This window comes from Oryzias latipes, chromosome 10 (genome assembly GCF_002234675.1).
Source record: "Oryzias latipes chromosome 10, ASM223467v1".
Taxonomy (NCBI): Eukaryota; Metazoa; Chordata; class Actinopteri; order Beloniformes; family Adrianichthyidae; genus Oryzias; species Oryzias latipes.
In genome coordinates, this window is record NC_019868.2 from 21,481,840 (window position 1) to 21,495,475 (window position 13,636).

Consider the following 13,636-nt stretch of genomic DNA (forward strand, 5'->3'; position numbering starts at 1 on the left):
CAGTATCGAGGTGGTGTAGAATGAGCTCCATTATTGCTCTCAGGGCTCAAATTGAAAACATTACTGCTTCCATTCACAGTCCTCAGACACAGAGGATGGTCTTTATTTCCAATCTCAGTCTCCTTTCTGGTTGAGGGAGCACCTGCTCTGTGTGGGGGGGGGTGTATGCGAGGAAGATGGTGTGTTTTTGCCTCTATGAATGTGTCTCAATAAAGCTCTCAGTGCTGACGCTGGGTATAGGTGACCTCTCCTGATTCACTCTTATTATCACCCACCACTCGCAGAAGGAGATGCATTTTAAAAGAAAAGTGCAGTTATGCCACAAAAGCTGTGACTTTGCCGCTTTGGTGCTTACCTTGGTGAGCCTGTGGAGCATCCACATGTATTGTGCATCATTCAATAGCACAGACGACTGGGATCTGCAGCTTTAAGTGCAGGTTTTTGGAAGCTCTGATGGCAGCACACCCTGCCACACCCACACGTTTTTAGTATTTATTTGTGGAACCCCTCCCTCTGTTTTCAGCATCTCAGTCTCAGGTTGGGTTTGTGTGGTGGACCGAGCAGTAAAAGACAAGGACAGCAAAATAGTTTTATCAAAAATTTTCTAATTTATTTTACAAAGGTGTAGATGGGCAAAAATGGGCCCTTAAAAGAGGTCAAAGTAACAAAATTAACTCAAGTTTTTAAATGTAACAGAGGACAACTGAACAGACAAACCAACATAATTAAACTGACCTTCTAATTGGAAACACAAGGGAACATATATAGTGGCTGATCAAACCAACTAGACACACAAGGGGGAACTTAAAGAGACTAAGACAAACCACAGAGAACAAACTAAACTAATGCCCAACATGTGATAAATTAACATACACAATGAATGAAACTAAGGACCATCAAAATGGAAACTAAAGTAAAGAAACAGAAAAAGAGTTCCTTGTCCTCTGGGTGATGGTTCAGTCCAATTAGCTGCCTGCTGAATATAAGGCCTCTGCTGACTGGCATGCATTCTTGTGTCAGGCCTGACTTGATTGTTCCAGCAGCAGATGGCGGCAGCAGCAGCAATTGTTCCCTTTAGCACTGGTAACTTAAACAAAACATCAAATTAATAAAGCAAATTATACTAAAGTAAACTGAAACATGTTAATACATTTTATGATCAAACATGTGTCACTTTTGAAAAAGAAATCTAAAAGTATCTGCAAACAAATAAAGTGACCAGATATATGTAGGGTGTGGTGCAGGAGGTTACTGCCCTGATGGTGTGGCAGCGTAGGCAGCCATCACACTCCCCTCCCCTTCGGAGCCTTCATCAGGAGCACGAGAGAGGAAGTCCGCAGTGATATTTCCTCTTCCTGGGATGTAGTTCACCTTGAATCTGTAGGGCTGCATGGCGAGGTACCATCTCGTTATCCGGGCATTAGTGTCCTTCATCTTCTCCAGCCATTGCAGAGCCCTGTGGTCGGTCTCCAAGGTGAACTCTCTACCTAAGAGGTAGTATTTAAAAGAGTCCATAGCCCATTTGACTGCCAGCGCCTCTTTTTCGACAGTGGAGTAGTGGATTTCTCTGGGGAGTAGCTTTCGGCTGATGTAAGCCACAGGATGTCGATCGTCAGACGTGTACTGTAGAAGCACAGCTCCAATGCCTCTTTGAGATGCGTCGGTTTGCAAAATGAAAGGTTTATTAAAATCTGGACTGTGCAGTATGGGGTCCTTACTCAATGATTGCTGAATGTCCCGAAATGCTGTCACAGACTCCGTAGTCCACCTGATTTTGTTTGGACATCTCGAGCCGGTCATGTCGGTCAACGGAGCTGCACGGGCTGAAAAGCTTGGAATAAACTTGTGATAAAATCCCGCTAATCCAAGAAAAGACCTTAGCTGCTTTCTTGCCTGTGGTAGAGGGCAGGATTCAATCGCCTGTACTTTGTTGACTTGCGGTTTGATCAACCCACCTCCAATAGTGTAACCAAGGTACTCCGTTTCACTCCGGGCAAAAGCACACTTTGCTGGATTGATGGTTAACCCCGCAGCATGCAGGCACTCCAGAACCTTTTTCAGATGTTCCTCCCAGGTGGCACTGTAAACCACAATATCATCAAGATAAGCACAAGCACAGTCCTTTAGGCCACCGAGTACCTGATCCATAAGTCGCTGAAAAGTTGCAGGGGCACCGTGCAACCCAAACGGAAGAACGGTAAACTGAAAGAGCCCCCAGGGTGTCCGAAAAGCAGTCAGTTCCTGGGACCGCTCTGTAAGGGGAACCTGCCAATAACCCTTACAAAGGTCAATAGTTGTTAAAAATTTCGCCTTTCCCAGACACTCAATGAGATTGTCAATTCTGGGGGTTGGATAGGAATCAAATTTTGACACAGAATTTAGATAGCGAAAATCTATGCAAAATCTGATGGTTCCATCCTTCTTGGGGACCAACACAACTGGATGACACCACTCACTTTTCGAAGGCTTGATGATCCCGAGGGACAGCATGTGATCAACCTCTTCCTTTAGCGGACCCAGTAGACGCTCTGGTACTCTGTAACTCATGCGCCTAACTGTAGCCTGCTCCTTTAGCACAATGTCATGGTGCACCAAGTTTGTGCGTCCTGGATATTCCTGGAAGACTCTGGAATCAATGCTTTCACCTGAGCTTGTTGGTTTTCAGAAAGATGGTTTAAATCCAAGGTGGTGGGCATTGATGATGGCAGGAATTCATCCACTTCGTCCTCCTCACTGACATCTCTGATCAGCAGTCCCATGGCATCGTCTGCAGTCCTGGAAACCCATTCTTTGAGAAGGTTAACGTGCAATACACGACTGGACTGTTTGTGACCTGGGGTGGAAACCTGATATGTTGTAGCCCCAAGTTTCTTTTGGACCACAAAGGGGCCTTGCCATTTGGCTAGCAACTTACTGTCACTTGTGGGTAGCATTACTAGGACTTTTTGACCTGGCAGGAAACTTCTCTGGCGTGCTTTTTGATCATACCAGCTCTTCTGGCGTCTCTGTGCATCAGCCATGTGGGCCTGTGCTAACTCGCTCATCCTCTGCAGCTTTTCTCTCATTTGAAGAACATACTGAATGGCATTAACAGGTTCTTCTCTGCCCTGCTCTCCTTCCCAGGTTTCTCTTAAGAGGGTCAGGGGTCCCCTTACTTCATGTCCATAAAGTAATTCAAAGGGGGAGAACCCTGTTGAAGCCTGGGGTACCTCTCTGTAGGCGAAGAGGAGATAAGGCAGCCACTGATCCCAATCAGACCCGGTTTCATTGACGAACTTACGAAGCATTTGCTTAAGCGTCTGATTAAAGCGTTCAGTCAACCCATCCGTCTGTGGATGATAAGGAGTGGTCCGCAGATTCCTCACACCCAGGAGCTGATAAACCTGCTTAAGCAAGTTAGACATGAAGTTAGTACCTCGGTCTGTCAAAATTTCTCGGGGGAAACCCACTCTGGAGAAGAACTGAACCAGAGAGAATGCCACAGCTTTTGCTTTCACACATTTCAGTGGAAACACCTCTGGGTACTTTGTGGCATAATCGGTGATGACTAGCATGTAGCGGTTTCCAGCTTTACTTTTCTCCACTGGTCCCACTACATCCATGCCAAGGCGTTCAAACGGAGTGCCAATAATTGGGAGAGGCTGGAGTGGAGCTTTGGTGGTACATTTCAGTGAGGTTTTCTGGCACTGAGGGCAACTCTGACAGTAATGTTGGATGTCTGTACGTAAGCCAGGCCAGTAGAAGTGTTTCATCACACGTGCAGTTGTTTTTTGCTTCCCTAGGTGGCCAGCCCAAGGTATGGTGTGGCCTAGGCTGAGTACTACATCTCGAACCAACAGAGGAACCACCAGTTGCTTCACTTTACCTTGCTGGTGATAAAGAACTCCATTCTCCACCAGATACTCCCTCTTCGACTCCTCAGCCATTTCTGCTGCTTTTACAAAACAAGACGACAAAGTTGGATCATTTTGTTGCATTTCAACAATGTTAGATGGCAACTTGAACCCTAAACCCACTTCTGGAGTTGCTTCAACGGGCGGATCTACCATAGCGCGTTTAAATTTCTCTTGCCTTTTCTGACTACGTGTTTTGCGAGACTTCCCGGGTTTTGTCTCAAGCTCAGCATCATAGAAAGGTAAAGCGCAGAGAAGTGGCAGATTCGCATCTGTATTTTTAGCTTGAGCTCTCGTAACCGCAACAGCACTTCCTCTTGTGTCCAACAGGTCATAAAGAACTGGCAGGTCATGACCCAAAACAACTGGGAAAGGAAGGTCATCAACAACTCCTACTTTCAGAAGATACATCTGTCCTTGAATTTCCAAGTAGAGATCAGCAGTAGGATAAAGTCTTTTATCACCATGTACACAGCAGATGGAAACTGTCTCTTGAGTGGAAACAAGGTTGACTGGTACATGTTGTCGATGAATTAAAGTCTGTGTACTGCCAGTGTCAATCAGTGCATTGCAACATTTCCCATTCACTTTAACAGTGGTCATTTTAATAGGCTGGTTAGCTCGACTTTCCAAAGCATGGCTCTGATATGGAGCAAAACACATCTGAGTGAGCTTTGCTGAATTTCTTGGGCAAAGGGGTTTAATATGTCCTTCCTGCCCACACAAATAGCAGATTGGTGGTTTATTGGAAGATTTTGCTGGTTTACTCATCTGATCATCCTGCACAGGCATTCTCGGTGTTCCTGGAGCCAGTCTGTGGTGGTGGTGTTGTGGGGCTGTTGGCCTGCGTGAGTCTTTTATACCCTTCCATTGCAGGTTGCTCCATGGTACATTTTTCTTGCGAGCAGCCACAAACACCTCTGCCAGTGTTGCGGCTTCAGCTGCTGATTTAGGCCCATGTTCTTTTATCCAGACCTGAAGCTCAGGAGACATCATTCTTAAGTATTGTTCCATAATGATTACCTCACCAATTTCTTTTACCGTTTTACCTCTGGGTTGAATCCACTTATCATAGAGTTCTTTGAGACGGGCATAAAGCTCCTTGGGACTTTCGTCGGGGCCCACTTCCAAGGAACGAAATCTCTGTCGGTAAGACTCAGGGCTGATGTCATATTTATGCAAGATTGCAGTTTTAACTTTTTCATAGTTCAAAGAATCATCGACATCCATGTTAACATAGGCACTTCTGGCCTTACCAGTGAGCAGTGGGATGAGGCGGAAAACCCAGTCTGACTCCACCCACTTGCACGCTGTTGCTATGCGTTCAAAAGTTATTAGGAAATGTTCAATGTCATCGTTTTCTGTTAGCTTTTCTAACCTGGGATCCATAGAGAAGCGAGGGTGAGTGGTTACTTGCTGTGCCCCTGCTGTCTGATGTACGGCCTCTGGCAGCCGATCATCTGAACCAGACTCCTCTGTTGGATCAGGGGCTGATGAGGTGTAATCAGGAACAGGTGACGTCCGGGCCTGCACCTCCATCTGCAAAAGTTGGAACTGATGCTGCAGGCCTTTTAGCCTGTGTTCCTGCTGCTTTGCTTCCTCCTGGAGTCTCATTTCTCTGGCTTCCTGTTGTCCCATGAAGGCCTGGAGAATACTAGTGAGATGTTGTAATGTTGGCTCTTCACCCTCGGTACCTGTACCAGCTCCTGAAGCTCCAGCCTCCTCCTCCTCTCCATTGTCCATGTTGGCAGTGCTGTAGTCCTTATGTTCAATGCGTGCTCTTGTAGTCCTTCCTCCTCGTTGTATGGCTCACAAAAAAAAATTTCAGGGGATTGCCGGGGGGGGGGAAGAGGAAAAAAAAAAAACTGTCCTTAAACTGCTGATCCCACTTCTGACACCATTATGTGGTGGACCGAGCAGTAAAAGACAAGGACAGCAAAATAGTTTTATCAAAAATTTTCTAATTTATTTTACAAAGGTGTAGATGGGCAAAAATGGGCCCTTAAAAGAGGTCAAAGTAACAAAATTAACTCAAGTTTTTAAATGTAACAGAGGACAACTGAACAGACAAACCAACATAATTAAACTGACCTTCTAATTGGAAACACAAGGGAACATATATAGTGGCTGATCAAACCAACTAGACACACAAGGGGGAACTTAAAGAGACTAAGACAAACCACAGAGAACAAACTAAACTAATGCCCAACATGTGATAAATTAACATACACAATGAATGAAACTAAGGACCATCAAAATGGAAACTAAAGTAAAGAAACACAAAAAGAGTTCCTTGTCCTCTGGGTGATGGTTCAGTCCAATTAGCTGCCTGCTGAATATAAGGCCTCTGCTGACTGGCATGCATTCTTGTGTCAGGCCTGACTTGATTGTTCCAGCAGCAGATGGCGGCAGCAGCAGCAATTGTTCCCTTTATCACTGGTAACTTAAACAAAACATCAAATTAATAAAGCAAATTATACTAAAGTAAACTGAAACATGTTAATACATTTTATGATCAAACATGTGTCACTTTTGAAAAAGAAATCTAAAAGTATCTGCAAACAAATAAAGTGACCAGATATATGTAGGGTGTGGTGCAGGAGGTTACTGCCCTGATGGTGTGGCAGCGTAGGCAGCCATCACAGTTTGCAAGTGATCACCAGTGATCTGTTTTTGTTTGTTGCTTTTCACAGTTTATTCCTCCTAAAGAGCAAGAGGGATCAAATACTGATTTCCCTCAATGGAATGCAAATACATGTATTTATTTTGTGTTGAGGATTGACTTCCAGAAGGAAGGTGTTTTGGAGCCAAGCAATGGCTGATAACACATCATCATCATCATCGTCATCGTAAGAAAGCACGCTTTAATGAATGAACTGAGAGAACTCAATGACAAAATGTATAAAATGCAGACATAAATGGACAACATGCAAAGCAACATAGAAACACAGATGGATATAAAAATAAACATCCTCCGGGGAAACGTAGAAAAAAATATTTTTGATAGACAAGCTGCATTTAAAAGTGAGCTGGAGAAGGCGGTGAAGGAAGTGCGCATTAATCTGGATCTGGAAGTTTCAATTATGAGTTCCAGAATGGACGATATTGAAACTAAAATGAGTAAAATAGAAGTGTGGGGAAAACCTTTTGACCCAGATGTGTCACTGGTTATTGTGGGGCTGCCTCAACTGGACATAGAAAATATCGAGGCCAAAGTGAAGGAGCTGCTGCAGGATGGATTGCACTGTGACCCGGGGCCAAAGCTGGTGGTCACGTAGCGCGTAAGGCCGAGAGGGCGGCACCCTGGGCTGGTGAAAATGATAAAGTGGCTGTTCTTCATCTGAAGTCAAAGTTAAAAGATCATGGAAACTACAGGAGAGTTTATGTGTCATCCGCAAAGTCTCACGCGGAGAGACTCATGGAGACAAACTTGCGCACCTTTCTGCGTGAGATCCCGATGGCCAAAGATTACTATGTGCCTGGAAATGGGCGATTGATTAAACGGTCCCAAACAGCAAATAGTCCAAAGCAGCATGGGGCAGGAGTGTGACGAGACAATGCTCAGCCTGTAAATACTGAATTTGTTTTAGTTTACAGGAATGTGAACGTCTGGACGCTGAATAACTGTGAACTAAGAGCGCATATTCTCATGTCGTTAGAGCCTGATATTATTTCTTTAAATTAGACTCATCTATCTAATTTAATACCCGAGCTGGATGGCTTTACCTGGATTGGACACAATAGGGTTGTGCACAGAAAAGCTGTTAAAGCATCTGGGGGTGTGGGAATTTTTGTTAAAAATACTCTTTTGGACAGTTTTTCTTTGAGAATTGATAAACCTATGATGGGATTCTGTCTTTACGTTTTGAGCACGGTTTGTCACAATTTTCGTTTATAGTATGCTGCTACTTGTCCCCTGAAATCTCTACCTGGGGGGTCTGTGCAGATCTTTTTTTTTGCCCACTTACTTTCACTCATGTTTGCATCTGATGCTGATTCTGTTAACATATGTGGAGATTTGAATAGTTGCGTAGGATGTTTTAAAGACTTTGTGGATGAGGATGATGTTCCCTCAAGAGTTGTATTAGACACAGTATTAAACAATCATGGACAAGATTTTGTTGAATTTCTTAAAGACTCTAAATGTGTTTTGAATGGAACGGTAAACCCAGAGAATGATCGCTTCACCTCTATATCCTTTAAGGGTAAAGCTGTGGTGGATTATATTGTCACCCCGCACACTGGTTTAAAAGAGTGTGTTGAATTTAAAGTTCTTACCCCTTTGGAGCTGGTAAAAAGCAACGAGTCTTATCTGATGAACCTAATTGTTGACAGAAGTAAACTCCCTGATCATTCAGTGCTCTATTTGCGTCTTAAAACCATTGAAACAAATATTATAAATAATATGCAAATTGGCTTACAAAATAAAATAACTGCCTGTTAATTTTCTGGAGTCAGAAGTCTGTTGTGAGTCTCTACGTGAAATTGGCCTTCAGCTGAGGGAAGGTAAATAAACACAGGGACATTTGAACAATTGTTATGAATAGTTTTGTAACGTTTTATATAAAGAAATGGATAATAATAGACCAAAAGAGAACTATAAAAGCAATAAAGGAATGAGTAAAAGTAAACAACCTTACTGGAATAATGAACTGCAGAATCTCTGTAGAAAATTATGTTTAGCACGGGAAAAGTATTTAAAATGCAGAGAAATGGCCCTGAAAAGAGAGCTTCTTACTGTTTTTAAAAACTGTCAGAGTGATTTTGATAAAAAGTTAATATTATTTAAAAAACGTTTCAGGAGGGCTAAAGCTCTTCAGCTACAACTGCATTTGCAAAATAATAATTCCCAGCTAATTTGGAGGGAAATATATAAACTTGGACCTAAAAGTAGAAGGCCAATTCCACATGAGATTCTAACAGACTCTGGAGAATCTGTCTTTCCAACAGAGCAGGTGTTAAACAAGTGGGAGTCAGATTATAAGAACTTGTTTGCCTGTAATAGTAGTTCCCACTTGTTTGACGACCAGTTTCTTCTGAATACGTGCCAATCCAAAAAAACTGCTTGAAGTAGTATAAAAGTAGTATATTAGTATAAAAAAAGTAGTATAAAAATCTCTCTGAACTCCCCTTGATAAAAAAAAAAATCAGGATATTACAATTGAGGAGGTTCTAAGAGTCATTGAGAAAAATAAACTTTATAAAGCTGCTGGTGTTGTTGAACTATCAAATGAGGTTCTTAAGTGTCCTAAACTATTAAATATTTTACATTGTCTCTTTAGATTCTGTTTTAAGAATGGCTTTATACTATTAAGTTGGTATAAATCGATAATCAAGCCGATTCCCCTCAAGCAGACACAAGAGTCCCTCTGAATTATAGAGGCATTAGTCTTCTTAGTACCGTGTGTAAGGTGTTCTCTAGTATTCTAAATAATCAGTTATCTGAATATCTAGAAACAAACCAAGTCCTTGTAGGGGAGCAGAATGGATTCAGGAGAAATAGAGCGTGTATTGACCATATTTATGTTTTGTCCTCGGTGGTGAGAGCTAGAATGCAAGACAGTAAAAGTACCTTTGTTTGTTTTGTGGATTTAAAAAATGTATTTGACTGGATAAATAGAGATCTTCTAGAATATAAATTACTCATGTACGGAATTCATGGTAAGTTTTATATAGCAATTAAAGCTCTGTACATTAGCCTGTGTACAGGTGAATGACCTAAAAACAGGTTGATTTCCTACACCATTTTTTTTTTTTTTTATACACTGTATTTTATCCCACGAAGGGAAATTCTTTCTCCGCATTTGACCCATCCCCTTGGGGAGCGGTGAGCTGCAGCCGAAACCGCGCTCGGGAGGCAGTAGCGTTAAGGGTCTTGCCTAAGGACCCTCACTGGGTGATGTTAACTGCTCGCCATTGATATGGTAATTGCCCCCAGTACCATTGCTCATTCCCCTCCGGGAATCGAACCCTGGTTTCCTGCGTGGTAGCTTCCCATCTTACCAACCGAGCTACCCAGCCGCATTTGGAGTTAAACAAGATGTTCTTTCACCAACCCTTTTTGCTATCTATGTCAATGATTGAGCTCAAGAAATTAAGAAAAGTAACTTAGGTATTGATATTATTAATTTGAACTTGAGCATCCTACTTTATGCCGATGATATTGTTTTGATGGCTAATGTGGAAAATTTCAAGGAATGTTAAATGCAATGAATGACTGGTTTAACAAATGGAGACTCATTATCAATGGCGATAAAACACAAATAGTTCATTTTAGAAAGCCTTTTGTACCACAAAGTAATTTTCAGTTTTATTTTGGTAAAACTACTCTTATGAATACTGATACTTGTAAATATCTTGGTTTTGTTTTTCATAAAAATATGATGTTCTCAGAAGGAAAGCAGCTGTTATCAGATTCTGCTGGGAGGGCGCTTGGTGCTGTGATAAATAAGATGAAGGTCTGTCCTAAGTTAAGCTTTGACATGATTAGTAAAGTGTACGATGTCATGGTGTGATTTGTGTTATTTTATGCTGCAGGAGTCTGGGGTTCTGAAGACGATCCTGAGTGTGATAAGGTTCCAAACAGGGCAATGGGATACTTCCTGGGTGTACATGGGTTCACCACTAAAGCTGCCATAGAGGGGGACATGGGGTGGGAACCTTGTGAGCATAAATTCTCAGATTATGGAACCAGCTGGTGACTTTGCCTGAAGAGAGACTTGCACGTTAAATATTTGATTGGGGTAGAGCTCATATTTATCCCTGGTGTAAAGGTGTGTTTAACATTTTGTCCTCTGTGAACCTACAATCATTGGCATTTTTTTGTGGCAAAGGCATGGGCAAGAAGAATGGACACTTTGTACTCTGTTAGACTCTGATTGGGTAGGTTATTGTATTTTTGTGATGGCCATTTTTCTGCATTGTTTCTGTATTTTGTCTTCCAATGTCATGTAAGCCCATGTGGGCTGGGCACATTAGTGCATGACACGTAACCCTTGTGCTATCAGACTCAAAACTCAACTGTAGAACATACATGTACATATATTTGTTTAGTTTACTTATTTGGTTTGTTTAATTAATGTCACCTGTGTTTGAGTTGCTGGTGCCTACGGGTGTGGCTGAGGTTCTGATCCTTGAGCTGTGCTAGGAGGCGTGGCCAAAAGAGGAAGTCAAGTCTTCACAGCCTTTAAATGCTCCAGTCAGCAATTGGGCAGGCGCCATCCACATAAGCCTCCAAGGGGAGAAAGCATGGACTTATTTAATGTTTATTTGCTTTACTTCTGTTGGTCATTATTTGCTTTGTTTAACTTTGTACTACTCTAACTATGACCAAGTTTTGTGTTTAGTCTTGGCTGTAGTCTTTGTTAAATGTTGTTAGCCCCCATGTTTCTCAGGTCATGTAGGTCAGTTTGTTTCTGTGACTTGGTCTGTTCAGTTGGATAAGTTAATGTTAAGTTTGTTGCCTAAGTTAATTCTGTTTCTGTTGACCTCTTCTAAGGGGCCAACTTTCTAAATTATCAACACTTTTTTAAAGGAAAAATTAAACTTTCATTTTCTGATTAATTTTCTGTTGTCCTCTTTGGCCGCTCAATCCTTCACAGAAGCAAATATGCACATCATCTGCAAATATTTTAATTACTAAAAACCACCATCCTTGGATTTCCTTTTCATGTGTTTTACATCTCTGCTTTTAACATCAACAACGATGATATTGAAGGCTGGTTTTATAATTTGTTAAAGATGTCCGTGTTGTGTTGTAGTTGGCAAAGAGCTTTTGATGTTGCAATAGAGAAATATGGTTAAATTACTTTATTAAAAACATTTACAAAATGAGTGGTAGTACTAATAAAAGCCAAGATACAAAGAGCTTTTTTTTCTGGTGTAATACCTGCCAACCTGTCATTTGGCTCATTTCTTGAAGGCTGTTTACCTAAACACAATCTTCTGGAAGTAGAAAGGTCAAATCCCTCATCCCCCCTATCCCAAACCCACCCACACTCACACACAAACACCTTTTTTATCCATGGGAGGCTGCCAGATTGCTTTAGCCTTTTAAGCTGCGCTAGCTGACAGACAAGGCCCTGACAAGGTCACAGCCAGAAAAAGCATTCATGATGGAAAAAACAGCTTTAAGGTTAGACATCCCCATAAATCAAGGATTTACAACCTGAACGGATAGGATTAATCAATAATTTAGTTGCAAATTACATGTAGTGTGAACCAATTAGAATGAAAATTAGCAAAATAGCACTAAAATATAAATAAAAGGGTTTTTCTAGTGGATAAAGAGAAACCTGAGGTTTTAACTGACAGTTTTTCATATTTCTTCAGATTGTGTAGTAACACAAACAGTTGTTCTTAGAGATGTGGGAACTTCTTTTTGGAATAAACGTAACATTTTAGTTAGAACAAATCTTTCATTTTAATTTCTTGATATTTTATCATTCATGGTCTGGTCCCTACTTAAAAACTCAATTTTCTGCACATAGTTTTCATTTGCTAAATCTTTGGTACAACCAAAGAGAAACCAGTTAAGTTTTGAAACCTCCTTATCTTTCTTCCCTGAATGCATTACCCTTTTCAAAAAGGGGTCCTCACAAAAGCCTTAGGGTGTAGTCATCCATCCTACAGTTATGCTGGTGTGTGGAGGGTTACCATCTCTTGTTAGATTGGAAACAATAGGTAATTTGATACACATATATTGCAGGAAAAAAACAACATTTTTTTCTGCAAAAACAGCCTGTGTTGACTTGAAAAATTCAGTTACTTCACATTTGTTCTCACATTTTCAGATTCTTTACAGGTAAAATGAGTTTTCCTGCAGAGTGACTCATACTGACCTAATTTACTTTGCCTTTTAAATGTGCTGAGATTCAGCTGTGAACATAAATAAACTGAAGAAACTTGAATTGATATTGATGGACTTGGCGAGCTGTCCAGGGTGTTATAACTGTGGTGTGTTTTTATTTTGTTGGCATCACACTAAGGCAAACTTCGCACTGGCAAATAATGACTTCAAAAAAAGTTTGGCAAAAATAAAATTCTGATTTTAGGGGAAGATCTGGAAAATTTTGTTCTGACCAACTTCTTGGTGGCCTTGCAACAGACTGGCAAACTGTTTAGGATGTACCTCACCTTCCTCCAGCATTAGCTGGGTTGGCCCAGTGGCCCAGTGACCCTGAAAGGGATTCAGGGGGGTCTGAAATAACTAGATGGATAAATCTATACCACATTTTCCTCAGTTTTCTTATTTCTAGCAAAGGTACTCAATTAATGTTCAACCTAGACCCTAAGTGACATCATTGCACTGTAGTGTTTTTCGTTTTTAAACAAGTTTAGGACAGATTTGCCCTTACCACATGATTCTAGGGCAGGGGTGTCAAACTCATTTTCACCGAGGGCCACATCACTTTAGAGGCTGTCCTCAAAGGGCCAGATATAACGTATGCATGTAACTAAATGTAATGAAAAATAAATGCAACTATTCCTTAATATTAAAAAACTCATTTATTTATTATAAATTTTTAAAGTGACAATTACAGTTGCATTGAAAACATATCTTTGCTTGTTACTCTAGCATAAATCCTTTTACATTTGATTCTGACAGGTTAGGTTACATGGACAGTGTTTAAGTCGTTATGTATAGTTGCCCAATCCGATATTTCATGTCCAATTCCCCCTATATATGATTGAATACACACCAATTTTTATTTTTTATTTCAAGAAATTAAAAACTTTTATGC

At 41.2% G+C, this 13,636-nt stretch overlaps 1 protein-coding gene across 1 annotated transcript; it reads right to left on the bottom strand.

The window, feature by feature from the left end:
- Positions 1-4,791: 4,791 nt before the first annotated feature.
- Positions 4,792-5,730, bottom strand: LOC111948032. Its single transcript, XM_023959334.1, has 2 exons — positions 4,943-5,730; positions 4,792-4,868 (listed from the first exon to the last, which is right to left on the bottom strand). The coding sequence occupies exons 1-2, from the start codon at positions 5,634-5,636 to the stop codon at positions 4,843-4,845; spliced, it is 720 nt and encodes a 239-aa protein (XP_023815102.1). The 5' UTR covers positions 5,637-5,730; the 3' UTR covers positions 4,792-4,842.
- Positions 5,731-13,636: the final 7,906 nt, after the last annotated feature.

Coding starts and splice junctions, on each gene's coding strand:
- LOC111948032 (XM_023959334.1), bottom strand. CDS start 5,636: ATGGACAATGGAGAGGAGGAGGAGGCTGGAGCTTCAGGAGCTGGTACA. Junction 4,869..4,942: donor TAAGTGGATTCAACCCAGAG/GTAAAACGGTAA, acceptor CCTGAGCTTCAG/GTCTGGATAAAAGAACATGG.